This window comes from Chelmon rostratus, chromosome 7 (assembly GCF_017976325.1).
Source record: "Chelmon rostratus isolate fCheRos1 chromosome 7, fCheRos1.pri, whole genome shotgun sequence".
NCBI classification, from domain to species: Eukaryota; Metazoa; Chordata; class Actinopteri; order Chaetodontiformes; family Chaetodontidae; genus Chelmon; species Chelmon rostratus.
This window is the reverse complement of record NC_055664.1, coordinates 14,970,789-14,986,613: the sequence shown is the minus strand read 5'-3', so window position 1 is coordinate 14,986,613 and position 15,825 is coordinate 14,970,789. Positions and strand designations below refer to the sequence as shown.

The 15,825-nt window shown below is 44.6% G+C and overlaps 2 protein-coding genes across 2 annotated transcripts; one reads left to right on the top strand and one right to left on the bottom strand.

The window, feature by feature from the left end:
- Window positions 1-282: 282 nt before the first annotated feature.
- Window positions 283-8,933, top strand: scarf1 (scavenger receptor class F, member 1). Its single transcript, XM_041941153.1, has 11 exons — window positions 283-561; window positions 887-948; window positions 1,075-1,176; window positions 1,546-2,086; window positions 2,177-2,395; window positions 3,329-3,457; window positions 4,305-4,411; window positions 4,573-4,684; window positions 5,036-5,160; window positions 5,526-5,663; window positions 5,779-8,933. The coding sequence occupies exons 1-11, from the start codon at window positions 461-463 to the stop codon at window positions 6,894-6,896; spliced, it is 2,754 nt and encodes a 917-aa protein (XP_041797087.1). The 5' UTR covers window positions 283-460; the 3' UTR covers window positions 6,897-8,933.
- Window positions 7,738-13,167, bottom strand: vtna (vitronectin a). The gene is made up of 8 exons (XM_041941154.1): window positions 13,047-13,167; window positions 12,067-12,186; window positions 11,544-11,972; window positions 11,306-11,445; window positions 11,058-11,214; window positions 10,809-10,961; window positions 10,177-10,713; window positions 7,738-9,292 (listed from the first exon to the last, which is right to left on the bottom strand). The coding sequence occupies exons 1-8, from the start codon at window positions 13,102-13,104 to the stop codon at window positions 9,174-9,176; spliced, it is 1,713 nt and encodes a 570-aa protein (XP_041797088.1). The 5' UTR covers window positions 13,105-13,167; the 3' UTR covers window positions 7,738-9,173.
- Between the last annotated feature and the right edge of the window lie 2,658 nt (window positions 13,168-15,825).

Here is a 15,825-nt window from a genome sequence, read left to right as displayed (position 1 = left end):
TCAAGACTTATAAGGAGGACGAAGGCGTTCTTCATCATGTCCTGGAATTCTGTCAACAATAGATTCTGGGAAAAAGGTGAACATCAGGGGTGTGTGTTCGTGCCCCACCAGTGTGTGTGGCGAGTTTTCTGTGTTAGTGTTCGAACATCTCTAAAAAGCTCTGTTTCTGGCTGAATAGAAGGAAGTGGCTCTGACTTCCCCAGGAAATGGGAAGAGGAAACCCGGGGGCTTCGACCTCTCTGGCTGCACTGGAGCTACAAGACGACTTACAGGAGAGAAAGAGAGGGAGAGAAGGGTGGAGGGTAGACAGAGAGAGTGATACTGCCTCTCATTGTGTTCCCTCTGAGTGGAAAGAGAACAAGTTGAGAGGAAAGAAAGAAGTCAGGAACACACTGGATGTAAAGACGTGAGGCAGAGAGGTATTTGGTCCACGGTTTTGGTTTTTGGTCTTTACGTGGAGATGAAGCTTCTTCTCAGAGCTCTGAGTGCTCTGCTCTGCTGCTCGCTGTCCTCCTCACACACGCTGGATCCTGCTGGGAAGAACGTCTGCCGCGACATCAGGTACATTTCAACTTTAGCTTACACCTGTTGTCTTTTCACTACCAGAGCCAGTCACAGAAGCTTGTGTCCAAAAGATTTTGACCTACCAGCATACAATACACAATATAAGTACAATTCCCGTGACAACTTATAGGTATTATTATAGGTAGCTCCGCCTTCTCGAGGAGTTTAGGACTGTGCTGGACAGCTCCTTGGACTGAATACAGACTTGAATTTATATCTTTCTTTGAATTATTCTTTCACGCTATTGCTAGTGTTTGTCGTTGATTTATCCTGGTTAGATACCCCAGAATGTTTCAGATTTGATTATATTCTGTATATTCAGGAACCCCTCCGTCCTGGTCTGTTGCACTGGATGGCGTCAAGAGGGAAAGGAGTGCACTATACGTGAGTTTAGCTATTTTAACAGACAGCAGTCTGCAGAATTTATGCTTTGATAGCCTCCATATATGCTTTCTTTCCCTGGTTTGTCATTCACTGGTATGTTGTTTGCATGTGTGTGTGTGTTTGTAGCTGTGTGTGAGGGTGAGCAGTCCTGCCTTAAGAATGAGATCTGTGTGTATCCCGGAGTGTGTCGCTGCCCACCTGGCTACTATGGAGCACACTGTAAAACAAGTGAGTTACAGTAAACAACATGAGCTGTTTAGCATCAATTGACTGATATGTGTTTTGTCAGCGTGTTTTACAGTGTACAGACTGTGTTGTGTAGCAGTGACCAGTTAAGATGACACTGACAACATCATGAACCTGTAAATGTTTCCCATGAATTGCATGTGACCTGATCCTTGTTTGTGAACCCACACTACACACACATATATTCATGCAACATTCATGCAATGCAACACTTAGAAATACGAAACAAAATCCTACTTATGTAAAAGTACAGAAGTATGACCAGATTAATTGACTTTCACAAGTGAAAGTAATCGTTTTGCACATTATTATTATGCATTGTATGTATTCCCTGTGTTTGGTTGTGACCAGGCTGTCCTCCTGAGTTCTGGGCTGCAGACTGTCGCCAAGTGTGTCCGTGCCACCCACACGGCCTCTGTGACCACCTCACCGGTAAGTGCACCTGCAACCCCAACCGCTGGGGTCCGCTGTGCCAGTACACCTGCGAGTGCAACCAGCACGGCCACTGCCACCCCGTCCACGGAAACTGCGTCTGTGACAAGGGCTGGTGGACACCGACCTGCTCCAAGCCGTGCCAGTGCGTCAGCAGGGGATCTGTGGGCCCCGGCTGCGACCAGTTAACGGGCCGGTGCCAGTGCCATAGGGGCCACTGGGGGCTGAAATGTCCTGTCAGTTGCAACTGCTACCTGTCGCCGTGTAATCAGCGCACCGGTGTGTGCGATTGTGAGGCAGGCTGGTGGGGACCCAGCTGTGACCGGCGATGTAACTGTGACCTTGCACACAGCAGCTGTGACCCGACCAACGGGCAGTGCCTGTGCCACGCAGGGTACCAGGGACCCTTCTGCAACCAGCCCTGTGAAGCTGGAAAGTATGGCAGTGGTTGTAAAATGAGGTAGGTGTAATCGAGGATAAACTTGTTGGTTTAAATACCTGTGTGTTACTGCTAACTCCCTCTCGCTCTCTTTCTCTTTCCTGTCCTTAGCTGTGGTTTCTGTAAAAATAACCAGGTCTGCTCTGCTACTGATGGTGCCTGTGATGCCTGCGAGCCCGGCTGGAACGGTACACAGTGCGACCGCCCGTGCCCCTCTGGTTATTATGGTGACAGCTGCCAGAGGAAGTGTCCGCGTTGCAGGAGCAATGAACCATGTGACCCAAAAACTGGGAAATGTTGGAGGTGTGACCCTGGATGGACTGGATCCAGGTGTGCACGCATGTTTGAGGCATACATGACTATACTGTGTTGCAGTGACAGCGAAGGGATCATATGTGGGTTTTTCATGTTTTAAATCAACAAATCGCACATACTTTACCTTATACATAGATATATCAAAATAATATCACAAGCCCCTCTTACAACCCATCAACATATCAAACTCAACCCCATGCATGTTTTCTGACATAATATATTATTACCTTAAATTGCAGAGGTTTGAAACTTGCTTCAGAGCGGTCATAGTTCATAGTTATTTCTGTCCAAAGGTACATTTTCATCTTGTGGTGATGCAGTTGAGTGCAGAGAACTGAAAACACTTCCTTTTTGGTTCATACAGCTGCTTGTGGTAAGTTCCAAAATCAGCAAATTGGCAGACAAAGTTAATCTAATTCAATTTCAAAGCCAGAGGAGAAAGGATGATTTGGAAGTTCCTTTTGCCTTGAGCCAGCTAAAAAGAAAGAATTACTAAGTTTGTCAAAGCTCTTAACTGGATGCATTGTTCTCCCAACTTTGCATGTTGATATTCATACTGTATGGAAATGAATTCAAATCAGGCTTAAAGCTTACAGTATTCTTTGGAAAAACTTGGCTGTGGCATACAGCTAACAGAGTCTATTAATGTGCTAATACATGCAAAACCCATAGTATGATCCTTGTAGTCCATGGTATGTGTGAAAATGCTTCTTGACCTTGTCTTTGCTTGCATCTTTACATTTCTAAAGTAGCCAGCGTTATAGAGTGTGTGTGTGCTTCATATAGACTGATATATGTGTGGCACAAATATCCACTTAAGAAGAAAGAGTAAAATCATCTTAAATAGTCACACATGTAGTCAGATTGATGTTTAGGATTAGAAAATGAATGTGGGTCCATTCGATGGTCTTGTTTTCTGTGTCCTTGGTCATCGCTCCCACTCGCCAGGTGTGAGGAGGCCTGCTCTAACAGGACGTTTGGAGACGCCTGCAGCTTCCTGTGTAGCCCTTGTTTCCATGGTAACTGCCATCACGTGACAGGAAGATGTGTCTGTCAGCCAGGCTTTCAGGGCGAGAGGTGATTTTTTTCTCTTTTTACTTAAACACACACACACACACACACAAAATTACATTCTTCTACACAAACAAGAGAAACAAAAATGAAACTTCATTCTATGTTTAAGTCATGTCTGTTGAATTATGAGATGAAAATTGCTGTAGTGTCAGCAGATTGATAAGAGCCTTTATTCCTGAGGTTGGCTGACCCTGGAGTATGCTGTATGTGATAAATTTCTAAGCAAATATTCAAGCTGAAAGAAACACTTTAAAACGGGGATACACAGTCTTTAACCACACTGTCAGCGAAACAGACCAAACTAGGCCAAAAACAAATATTGCTTTAGTCTGAAAAGGTTTTGCATGTTTTACCCGTTTACCACCTCACTGGAACGTACATTTCTGTTTTATTTCAAAGTAAAACATTACTGTCATGTAGTAATGCAGGTGTGAGCATGGACTGAAAAATCGTCCTCTTTGGTGCGTTCAAAGAACCTCTGACAACTGTCGTTTTATAAGATCAAACCCAGAGGACAAACAGTCAGCAAATGTGACAAGATGAATGTGAATTTGGTTTTGTTTGTTAAACTTGTTGAAGGGGAATTTTCAAATCAAAGAAGTCGTATAATTTCAGCAAATAAGACAGAATGTGCTCTGGAAAATAACTGGCAGTATCGTCACTGTTTAGCAAATGTAATTTGAGGTTAGCAGTTTTTAAACATGCAAATTATGGTCCCTTTAATTTTCCTTTCAATCCTTATTATTCGTCACAGTATATTTTCACTGTCAAATAGATCATGGTTCACTTTTTTATTCATTTTGTGTTTGCTGTTGTGATGTAATTACGTGATTCTATGTTTATTTTCCAGCTGTAACAGCAGCTGCCCTGCCCTGCAGTACGGCTTCAACTGTTCCTCTGCATGTGACTGTGGTGAGGGGGTCCAGTGCAACAAAGTCACTGGCGTCTGCCCCTACAGTATGTCCATCCGTCCATCCATCCGTCCATCTATCCATCCATCCATCCATCCATCCGTCCGTCCGTCCATCCAAACGCTGCTGAAGATATTAATGTATGAGCCTGAATGGCATCACATGTTTCTTGACGTGTGTGTGTGTGTGTGTGTGTGTGTGTGTCAGGTGTCAGAGGTTCTGTCCTGGCAGGTGTGCTGGTTCCTTTGTTCCTGTTGCTCCTTGCTGTGCTCTGCTGCTGTTTGTGTTGTGGAGGAGGCCCTGATGATGGCAAAGACAGGTCTGTACCTCACGTCACTCTATCAACATTACACTGGACACTGCTGGACTACCTTGAACTGGACTGGAGGCAGTTTGAGCTTTTGGACAAAAGCTTAATAATAATTGTCATTTGTGAGATTAAAGGGCTTTTGCTTGTTAGCTGCACCATATTAATAACATAACCAAGAATCTGGAAGTATTAAAATACTTCCTTAAAATTGGTAATAGCTGTATCATCATGACAGTTCTGGTGGTGGAAAGACATTCAGTACTGAGGATTTGAATCAGTGAGATTCAACTGTACAATCAGCACAAAAACGCTGAGCGACAGTGTGAAATTCTGACTGTGTTGCAACCGTCTTTCTTCCAGGGCAACTGTGGCTGATGGAGGCTTGTTGGTTCGGATGAAATATCACGTCTACAGCGTCCTGGCTAACATCGGTGCTGCACTTCCCTGTATCTCTGACTGGTCCTCTGGCCTGCCTCGTGTTACAGGTCAGTCCTGCTGCACAGTATTTATAGGATAATGCTGCATAATACAGTGATGCATTGTACGTTATGGATTGTGGACAAACTCTTCAACGCCAAAATATGCAATTAGATAGATACATTTATCATAAAATGCATCTATTCCCACCTCTGGGTTGTGGTCTCACAATATGGAGAGGCTTTTCAGAATGGAACATGTTTCACACCAAGCTGAATATATGACATTGCATGTGCAAAAATAGTTTGTCATTACTAACTGCAAATCAATTAAGTTAAATTAATAATCTTTGAGGTTGTGGCAAAATAAATGTGTCTCTTAAAACCTAATAACAGTCCTTATAACCGTTATCTTTTTCTATTTACACACACAGTATCCCACCATGACCCAGAGCTTACGTTCAACCACAGCTTCATTGAGCCTCCGTCTTCTGGCTGGGTGACAGAGGGATCGTCCTTTGACAGTGACGAGGAGGAGGGGGAGGCGCTCTACTGTGTCCCACCAAGAGAAGGTAGGAACCAACTCTACATCGCCCTCTTCTGGTGGCAAGTAGAACTGCCTCTCCAGGCTTCCATCTCCATGTCCTCTCATGTCGCTGGACTTTTCTGTCTCTGTCTTTTTGGCAGACATCCCAGCGGTGGCGGGGGGCGAGTTCCAGGAGATGAGCTCAAAGTGTAACATGTTCTTAGACCCATCTGGCTTCAGCAGTGAGGACATCACCTCGCCCTTCAACATCCCTCGCACCTCCAGCATCGCCAAGTCCAAGCGGCCGTCTGTTTCTTTTGCCGAGGGAACCCGCTTCAGCCCCAAGGAGAGGCGTGGCTCGGGTCAGGACCCCGCCGCTCTCCCAGGGCACCAACGCAACAAACCCAAGTCACCCTGGGGGGTTTTGATGCATTCTGCCCTTCAAGGTCAGGGAGGTGCAGCTAGAACTGGGGAGGAAGATGGAGCTGAGGGTGAGGAGAGGGAAGATGAAGTAGATGTGCAGGTGACAGACAATCAAGAATCAAGCTGTGAGATAGGGGATCAGGAAGTAGACAGAACCCCATCCCGGGCCACCCTGCAGGTCCCTGGGGCATCAGGACGAAGACGGACTATGTCTAACACAGCAGCTCACAAGGGGACTCAGCTGCCAACATCTGCCTCAGATGCTCAGGCAGGGGTCTCAGAAAAGGTCACAACAGTGTACGTGACGGTGGGTAAGGCAGGTAGGCCTGTGTCGAAGACGGAGTCGAGCTCCGAAGGCCCCGTTCAGGCCATGCTACGTCGGCTCGGCAGCCTCCAGAGACAAAGGGAGCAGGAGTCCAGCAGGCCCAAACCTAAAGCAGCTGAGGGGATCACCAAACCACCCAGGAAGAAACTCGGAGCTCGGGCGAGTGTGTGGGAGCAGGGAGGTCCGTCTGGAGGGGAGGTGGGCGTATGTAAGCCAATCAGGAGAAAGCATGCTTCGCTCAACGCCCCTGACACAGGTGGTGTCAGTGACACTCCATCATCAGAGAGCGGCACTCCAAAACGGCCACTATCGTCCATTTTGAAGAGCGTGCCAGAGGTGGCTTCGGCTGACTGTGGGTCACATCTGGGGGCTGATGGAGACACAAGGCAGGGTGGCGACCCCAGCGCAGGAAGGATTGAGAGCAGCTACCTGACTGTGGGACCCGTAGGAGATGCTGCGAGTGTCATCGAGGTCATCGCCAATGAGGGTGCAGAGCCCTGTTACGAAAACGTCATGATTCAACACTCGTAACCTCTGAGACACTAATATGTCAGCAGGTCTGATCCAAACACAAATGCGTATGTATTATTCTGCAGTTATAAGGTTACAGGCAGAAACCTCGTCACTGCTCTAAATCTGAGTAAATAACAGGTCTGTGTTTTGAATTCTGTTATTTGCTACAAAGTTATGTACACACGAATACAGCGTTTGTGATAAAGACAATATTAACGTAAATTCTATGGACTATAGATGGGATTTATATTTTAGGCTGAAAGATAAATGAAACAAAAAATTACACAACATCAGGTGTGATATTCAAGTTTTATATGAACACGAGTACTGAGACAGTTGAGCAGTAATTGTTTTTATTTGCTCCAGTGATGCACAATGTACTAACTGTATACATACAAGTACTGTAATATCTGAGCTCAGAGAGGATAAATGACTACATTCACGCTGCAAGCTCAGTGCTCAGTTTGCATTTACTGCTCACATCTGATTTTTTTTGTTTGACTGTTCACATTGTTTTTAAATGTGGCCAAATACCAGATTCCAGTGTGTCATATGACGGCATGCAGCATGCTGTTATACAGAAGTAAACATGGAGGCCACTGAAGTCAGCTTTTGTGGCTTCATTTAAAAAGCTGATGTGCAGCGCAAGTAAATTTGTGAGCGAATGATAATGAGGATAAGGAGAAAGAGCCAAAGCTTTCATTCTGGCTTTTTTGCGGAGCACTGGCTGCTACCTCTGTATGGAGGTGTGTGTGGATGCAGAGTCAGCGACAGGAGTGGTGGGATCGACACTTCTGTGTTTCTGTGACTGGTTTCATGGAAACACATTACATGCTCCTTTTAATGACATTTAGTGCCGCTCCACAAGACTCTCATGACAAGACACTCAGTTTAGGCGAGCGAGTGTAAAAGTCACATGAATTCCACTGTGACTGTTCAGACTGAGGTCGTGCTGCAAAAAATCTGATTTTGGACCGCATATGAAAGTGGCCCACATGACTGAAAAGATCAGATTCCATGTGATTCGTGCTGTTCACACCGTCTTAAAAAACCTCAAACAGATTCGAGTCACGTAAAAACAGATTTGGACTGGTTTGGGCCTCTTGTGTCTGCAGTGTGAATGTAGAAAAAGACTGAAATGAAATGATTTTGAACATCCAGGTTGTTCCAGGAAGGCAAGAGAAAACAATGGCATGAAAATATCATAGTTGTTGTTCATAGTAAAGCAACAATAACTCTTTATTCAAACAAAATCAGGCAGAATTTAAACCTGAGGATAAGATTTGAGTCTGCTGCTGGGCTGGACTGATACTTTTACTTGCCTTGGATGAAAATACAAACAAGAACAGACGGTAACAAGTTGTGAATATGCACTCAAGTGTGACTCACTGTGGAACAGCACACAGTGCAGCCTGTAGAAATCTGTGAAAAAACACTAAAATTCAGTGCCCTCGAGCATGAACCCGGCTGTCTGCTGTGACAGTCACACAATGCTGCTGATGCTGCTACATTATTGCAAATTTAGGGTTTTTTCTTCTCATTCGCTGTCCAGTGCACATGTGTATGACCATAAGTCATGAGTTAAAGCATGAAACCTCCATCATGTCATGAGTGTTTTACATTTTCATATTTAGTGTATACATGTTGACAATTATTCATGAAAATAAACATTTTGTAATGTGTAGATAGCATCACTGAATGACTGTCTGTGTGGATCCCTGAATGTTTGCAACACAGTGGTGGAAGAGGTACCCATATCTTTAACCAATACCACTCTGCAAAAATACTCAATTACAAGTAAAGGTCCTGCATTCAAAATGAGTACAAAAGTACTATCAGCAAAATGTATCAAAAGTATAGCATTATGAGTTGATATAGATTGTATATATTGTATGTAAAATCATGAAGTAAGCTGTATTTATAGTATTCTGATAAAAGCAATGGAGTAAAAAGTTCCCTCCACATTGTAGTTGGAGTAGAAGAATCAAGCAGCAATAAAAATGGAGCCTCTTCTCAGTGTAGTTGTGTTTGATAAGTCAGGTCAGTTTATGTTGACAATAGATGAGAAAGAAGAGTTCAGAAAATCAACCAGCTGAACTTTAGTCATGATAAGCAATGTGTGTGTGTGTGTGGACTCTCATTGATCTCCAATATTTGCGGAAGTTGACGAGCAGCTTGTTATGTATTACACTGGGCATGTCTGACACACTTTTTACTGCCAGTTTCAGTTTAAATGAATTACCGGTTACATACAAACTGAGTCCAAATGACCGTATTAAAACAAACTAGTCGCAGCTACTTCTCTGCCCCGCTGGTGTCTGAACAGCCGAGCCAGTATTTGGCGATGGATCTGGGGTACGGAGGCATGGCAGGGTCGACCCTCTTGGTTCTGAGGTCCACTCTGTAGTATTTATCTAGAAAACACAAAAGACGAGACAGTCAGTTTCCTCTCTGGATATCTCCGGATTAGCAGAGGTTAAAACTGGTGCCCTGAACTCAAAGGATTAGGAGTTAGGAGTCTAGTCCAGATATCACTGAACGAGGCAGCAGCTCACTTCACTGCTTCTCATCTCCTGCCAGTAACCGTAACATGACAGTGGTTTGGAGCTGTCATCACTGTCAGCAGTCATCAAACCACTCCCTCATTAATCAGTCTTTGGTGACTCATAAAACAAATAACTCCTGAATATCATGCAAGAAATAAACAAGGAGCATGACTTCTCTGTTCCTCTCTGTGTCATGTGGACTGAAACACAGCATGTGAAACCAGTTATATATAATAAGCCTGTGTGGCTAGACCGAGCCGGGGAAAGTTTAATAAAATTACTTGGTTCCTGTTGTGCCACGGACGTCTGTAACTCATCTTAAGGGGCTTTCTTGCATCAGTCTGTCCGAAAAGATGGATCATAAGAGAGAGGTGTTTTTATTTTGTGAGGGCGGGGGAAGCCAGCAGGCACGCTGCTTTTCTCATTTCAAATGAAATATCTTTAAGACTGTTGAGAAGCAAATTAAAAAAACACCCTGGGCTCTGAGAAAATGGCATTTTTCAGTGCTTTCTGGCATTTTAAAGACCAATAATTTAGCAATATTTAAACAAATTATTGTTGCAGCACTAATTGTAATTAATATCTCAGTTTTTGTGTACGCAGGTAATCCATGCAAGGCAGTGGAGAGGACTCTGGTTGGACCAGGCTGTGCTCTAAAGGTGGAATAAATTACGTAATATGTTCTTTAATAGTTCATTTGATGTTTATTAACCTAAGCTGCACTGCTAATGAATCCGTCCCTGCTGTGTTACCTTCTTTAAAGAAGTAGACGGTCTGTATGGGCAGATCCCTCTGGACGGACTCCCAGTACAACCTGTCACTCCTGGAGTCATAGTTGCCTCTGTTGTTCTGGCGGTAACCATCTCTTCTTCTGTCCTGGTCCCAGTCCTGATCCCACCGTCTGTTCAAGTCTCTGAGCCTCTCCTCCATTTCCATCCTCTTCTCTGCCAGCCTCAGACCCATTTCCATCCCCCTTTCTGCAAACTCCTGGCCCATGTTCATCCCCCGCTCGGCCATGGACCCCCAAGAAGGTGAACGGCTTTGCCTCCTACGACCCCACTGCTGTCCATACTGCTGACCCCACTGCTGACCCCACTGCTGTCCATACTGCTGACCCCACTGCTGGCCTTGCTGCTGACTCCACTGCTGGTCAGGCCAATAGTCGTTGCGGCGTCGTGTGGACCTCCAGGGGGGGACGTACATTCTGCCTGTCATGACAGCATCCACCGGAGACTTGAGGCCCCTCCAGTCCTTGTCAATGAAGTGGTGCTTGTCATGATGCTGGGGCACTACAGGAGACGAGAAGAACATTAAGCTGCATCACGTGACAACCCCTGCCTCCACCTCTAATCAAACACAAATGACCTCCAACACCGCCACTCACAGCCAGAGAAGAGCTCGCTGAGGAAGCGTTCATAGTTGTTGTAGTATACGTCAGTGTAGCGCCTGAACAGTGTGGACGGAGACCTCTCGGACATGGCGATGCACTCCTCGTGGGACGGCTGGTGCAAAAACTCATATGTGTAATACTGATCGCCTGGAGAAACCAAGGAGAAGCTCCCAAATTAAAACCTTGTCACTTTATGTTACACCAAATATTCATCTGGATATATTGTGTAGCATTTGGCTGTACCTTTGAAAAAATAGACCTTCTCTCTTCCATTGTGACCAGGAGCAGGCAGAGCAAACGCTGCGTCCACGTGATCAGGAATTTTGTCAAAGCCCACGCTGATATCTCGAGGGTAGTCTTCATCCAGCACGCCGTTATCAAACCTCCAGTACTTGTTCCCCTAATGAGGGAAGTTTTGATTCACTTAAACTTTGGGCTGACATATATAAAACTGGCGAAATCAATAAAAAGATCCCTCCCTGGGTCCCCACCTTGAAGATGTAAGTCTTCCCTTGACAGTTGACGCGGGTGAAGGCAGCATCAATAGGCCCACTGATGCCCCACACGTCCTTGATGAGCTTTGGATAACCAGGAAGAACTGATTTCTGGTCTAGTTCGAAAAAGTACTCCCCTAGAAAGAAAACATGAGTTCATAAGCAAGTGTTGCTCTTCATGGATTGTCAGGTTTCTACGTTTGGATATTAGGGGATTACATTGCCCGGCACTCACCTCTGAAGGCAAACATGGAGCCATTTTTTAGTTGCATGAAGGAGTCAAAAGGCCTCCCGCTGCAGACCATGGCGTCTGGGTCGGGGGCTTCAGTGGTGCCTGCTGTGATGGGAACAGTGGTCGTCTCAGCTGCTGCATCAGTCTGAGGGGGCTCGGTCGTGCTGGGGACTTCCTGTAGAGGAAGAGGTAGGACTGTCTGTGAAATGGGTGTCATCTGCAGATCAGGGATTTTCTGAATTGCGGTATCCATCCGTCGAGGGGGTTTGGTCATTTCCAGAATGGTTTCATCCTGCAGTCTGTGGCCGAAGTCTAAGGCGGGCTCCTGTGTGGGCTTCAGCTGGCCCCTGATGGCTGGAGAGGAGGATGGAGTGGTGCCTTCAAACAGCTCGTCGTCGTCATCGTCTGCAAACACAAACGTGTCTCCACGAGCTGAGGGCAGGAAGTGACACCAGTGAGCACCTTTCCCTGCACCATTTTGACTTGTGACAAGATTTTAAACACTTGAAGACAGACGTTTCCTTACTCATCATACCACAGGTGGCCTCAAAGTCAGAGCAGCAGCTCCTGTAATATTTGCACATGGAGTCACACTGGCACTTCCTCTGAGAGTCAAAGCCGTTCTCACAGCGACCCATACAAGACTCTGAAGAGGAAACAGAAGAGTTAAGAAAACTGATTGCCTCTGGTGTTCTGTTTGTTGTTGTTCTTTCTGTCCAAATTAATTTCCTCCTTTGGAAAATGAAGTTAAATTGGATTTGATTAAATTACATCTCCCATGAGGCTTTGACTACATGCCAATGGCATCATGGGATATGTTGTTCTTCATTATTAAAAATATTTGTTTCTATCATTGTAGATCACACACTTTTGGTATCTTGCTTGTACTCGTAATTAGAGGTGAAACAAAAAGATGAATTTGATGCTGCCAAACACTCACAGGTTATGTGATAATTTGCTGCTCTTCACATTTTTATATAGTTGCAAAAGTGAATAAATTTGAAATTTGAACTGCTCGTGAGACAAAAAAAGCAGTTTGAAGACTGTGTACTGGTCATGTGTGATGGCCATTTTTAACAGTTTTTCTGGAATTTTAAAAAGTAATGAATTAATTGATTAATTGTAAAAAAGATCAATTATAATAACTGATAATGAATAGAATTGTTAGCAGCAGTCCTAACTTAATAAATATGTCTACATGTCCGGATGGTTGACACCCCTGATTGGATCCACACAGTGGTCGAAATAAGTTAAAAATTGCATGAATGTATATGTTGTTAAATGTTAAATGTTGTTAAATGTTAAATGCAGTAGCAGCTGCTGATAGACAAACGTAGACTCTAAATGAGGACACATCTGACCCACAGAATGGGCACATTATAAAGTCTGACTGAAGCATGTTAATACTATACTGAAGGCTGAACATCAACTAACAAACACTCCTCTATTTGCTAATGAGAAATCCCATTTTTAGAGTTGAAAACTGATTTTTAATGCCGTACTTACCATCTGCAGCAAAGGTCTGAGCCAGCAGAGCGAGCAGCAGGACGGCCCAAGGCCTCATGTTGCCTCTGTTGTGTCAGAGGACAGAATGAGAAAAGCAGCGATGGACTGTGTGCTTCCAATCATTGGAAACATGTGTCAGTCACCCCACTTCCTTGTCTACTTTAACCTTATTTGCAAAGCTCTGTTAGCTCGAGCAAATAAACACAGACGCACAGAGAGAGAGAGATCGATAGAAACAAAAGTGCTGTTGACCTCTGATCACGCCGCTTCTGCATTTTTACTGCAATCTCTGAGTCATTTAGTGGCAGCAGTGGCCCTCTGTCTGTGGAGCAAGGCATCGTCATCCTGTGTATTTTTATTGGCTTTCAGGACAAGATGAGACCTGAATGTGTTTCCTGTAGTCATAGCGAGGCCTCAGTGAAGACAGAAGAGTAAAGTCCCGGCCTGCTGTGTGGTCTCGTAAAACAGTTTAACACCGGTTTACAAACTAATTAAGAGGAGTTTACAGCTGCAGAAAAACAAGTGAGCACAGACTTCATCTTCGTCTTCATGTGTCACTCTCCACACTGACAACGACATTGAAAGCAGCAAAGAAGCTGAAATTTTCTGGCCAACGGTGTTAATGCAGCATCTCTAGTGACAGAACAACGGCCCGATCTCCATGAAGATGCAACGTTTCTCTCTGCTGCTGAAGTCTATCAGCCCGGATAGAATAAAATGGATGGAATAAAATGTTTGCATCGTATGAGTAATACGTTGAATTTGTACGTTTAATATGTATCATATCAACGTTTCTACAGGAGTTGTGGAAGTGATGTAGTTCAGATTGTATATGAGCCAGAGGGGATGGTGGTGGCGTCTTAGCAAAAATGACCTTTTTCCAGACCAAGTGGTTTCTGTGCCTAAACCGGACTTTAACCACAGTGCTGTCACAGCATAAAACTGACATATAAAGAAATGTAAAGAGACACGTTTCAACAGATCTGTGGTTTGCAGAAGTGTACAATGCCAACATTGTTCGGAAGCCTCCTTCCTCCTCCCTTTCCTCCTGTCTCCCTCGGTTTTTCCTCTGTCCCTTTGTGTTGTGTTAGTCTCTAATTTTGTCTGTCCTTGTGTGTGTGTGTGTGTGTGTGTGTCTGGACTGGGTGGTTCCCTACATCATGGCTCACCTACACCTGCCCCCAGTGCAGCCAATCCACGCTCATCGGCCACAGGATAAAAACCAGGATCTCCTCACCAGTCTTTGCCAGCTGGTTGCACTCACGAGCCTGGTACCACGTCTAGGCCACTTTGCTCTCATAGTGCCTTGTTCTGTGCTCTTGTATTTCTACTTTATACTATTTTCCCTGAGATATTGTGTTCATAAGGTTATTTGCAAAAATATACAAGTTACGACCTTAGTAGATTTTAGAAGTACTGAGGTGACCCCAGAAAATTTGACCACACACCAGCAGTAAGACTTTTACATGTTGAATTTATTCAGTTCAGCTGTTTAATTGTATTTTCTGCTACTTTATTTCCCAACATGAAGTTCTAAATGGTGTTTTAAAGTCCTCTGCAGACTGCGATGAGGAAACATTTCGGTGCAAAAACACTGAATACTGTATATTGAGTCTATAAACACTGAAATCATCATTTAAAATAACTACGAAGAGGTGCCACTATGATTTCCCTTTCTGCCTTGTTAGTATCAGAATTGATTCAGTGTTGATTCTCTCAATGCTTTCATGGCTAAGGGAGTTTTTCTCTTTCGCCTCAAAGTTCTTGTAATTACTTTTAAAAATTATATAATATTAAAATTAACTATTTTTAATTTTAGTATTCTAAGTGGGATAATTATTCATCATTTTTATCCATTATTTCAAGAGGCTTTTCAAATCAATAAGATAAATAATAAAAAATCTCAATTGCCTTTAACATCATTCAATATGATTTTTTTTTTTTTTTTTTTTTTTTTTTTACAATAAAAATATATAACTTGATGCAGACGAATCATTTTTCAATTCGTGGTAATAAATACCGTGTCAGTATCTCAGCAGCTGTGCATCTATTCCTGCCTGTGTTTCCACAGCTCCTCCAGCAGGGGGCCTGTAGTGTTTATGGGCACGATGAGCACGCTCAGCCCGGTTGTGATGCAGGAAGGGGGGGGCTGGTGAGGGGGGCTGCTTCTTTTCCTCTCCATCACCGACAGTATCTGGAGCCGGTGGGCGGTGCAGACCCCTGAAGATACAGAGAGCCTGCGGACGCTTGACCGAAGGATGCGACAGCTCGGGGTCTGCCACTGGAGAGCGGTGTCATAGTTCGGATGTTTTGCAGGAGACAGGCCGCTGCATCGCGTCAGACAAGCTGTGTGAGAAGAACAGGCCTTCTTTGTCTGGAAAAACCTCAATGAATGCAGAGGAGCAGTCGACAAGAGTCTCTTTTCTGCTCAGGAAGTGGGAATTGCTCTCAGGGCTTTTTCAGCTGGAGGGGCTCCGGGCTGAGCTTCGGCCTCGTTAAGGACACTTGCACAAACCGAGAGTGTGAGGCTGTGAGTCATCTGCAGGTCGGCGGGATAACGGAGACAAAGCAGCAGCTGTTGAAGCAGGACTGTGCGCCTCCGGTCTGCTGATGAGTGTTTATGCGCTTACTGCCAGGGATGAGAGAGGTGATGCAATGTGGTGAAAGCTGTCACTGGTGATATACGACTGCAGCCCTGATTGACAGATCTGCACAGTGTTAACCAGGCGGGGAGTCACTGTCAGGGATAAGAGGCCTTTGTAAACAAACGCATATCAGC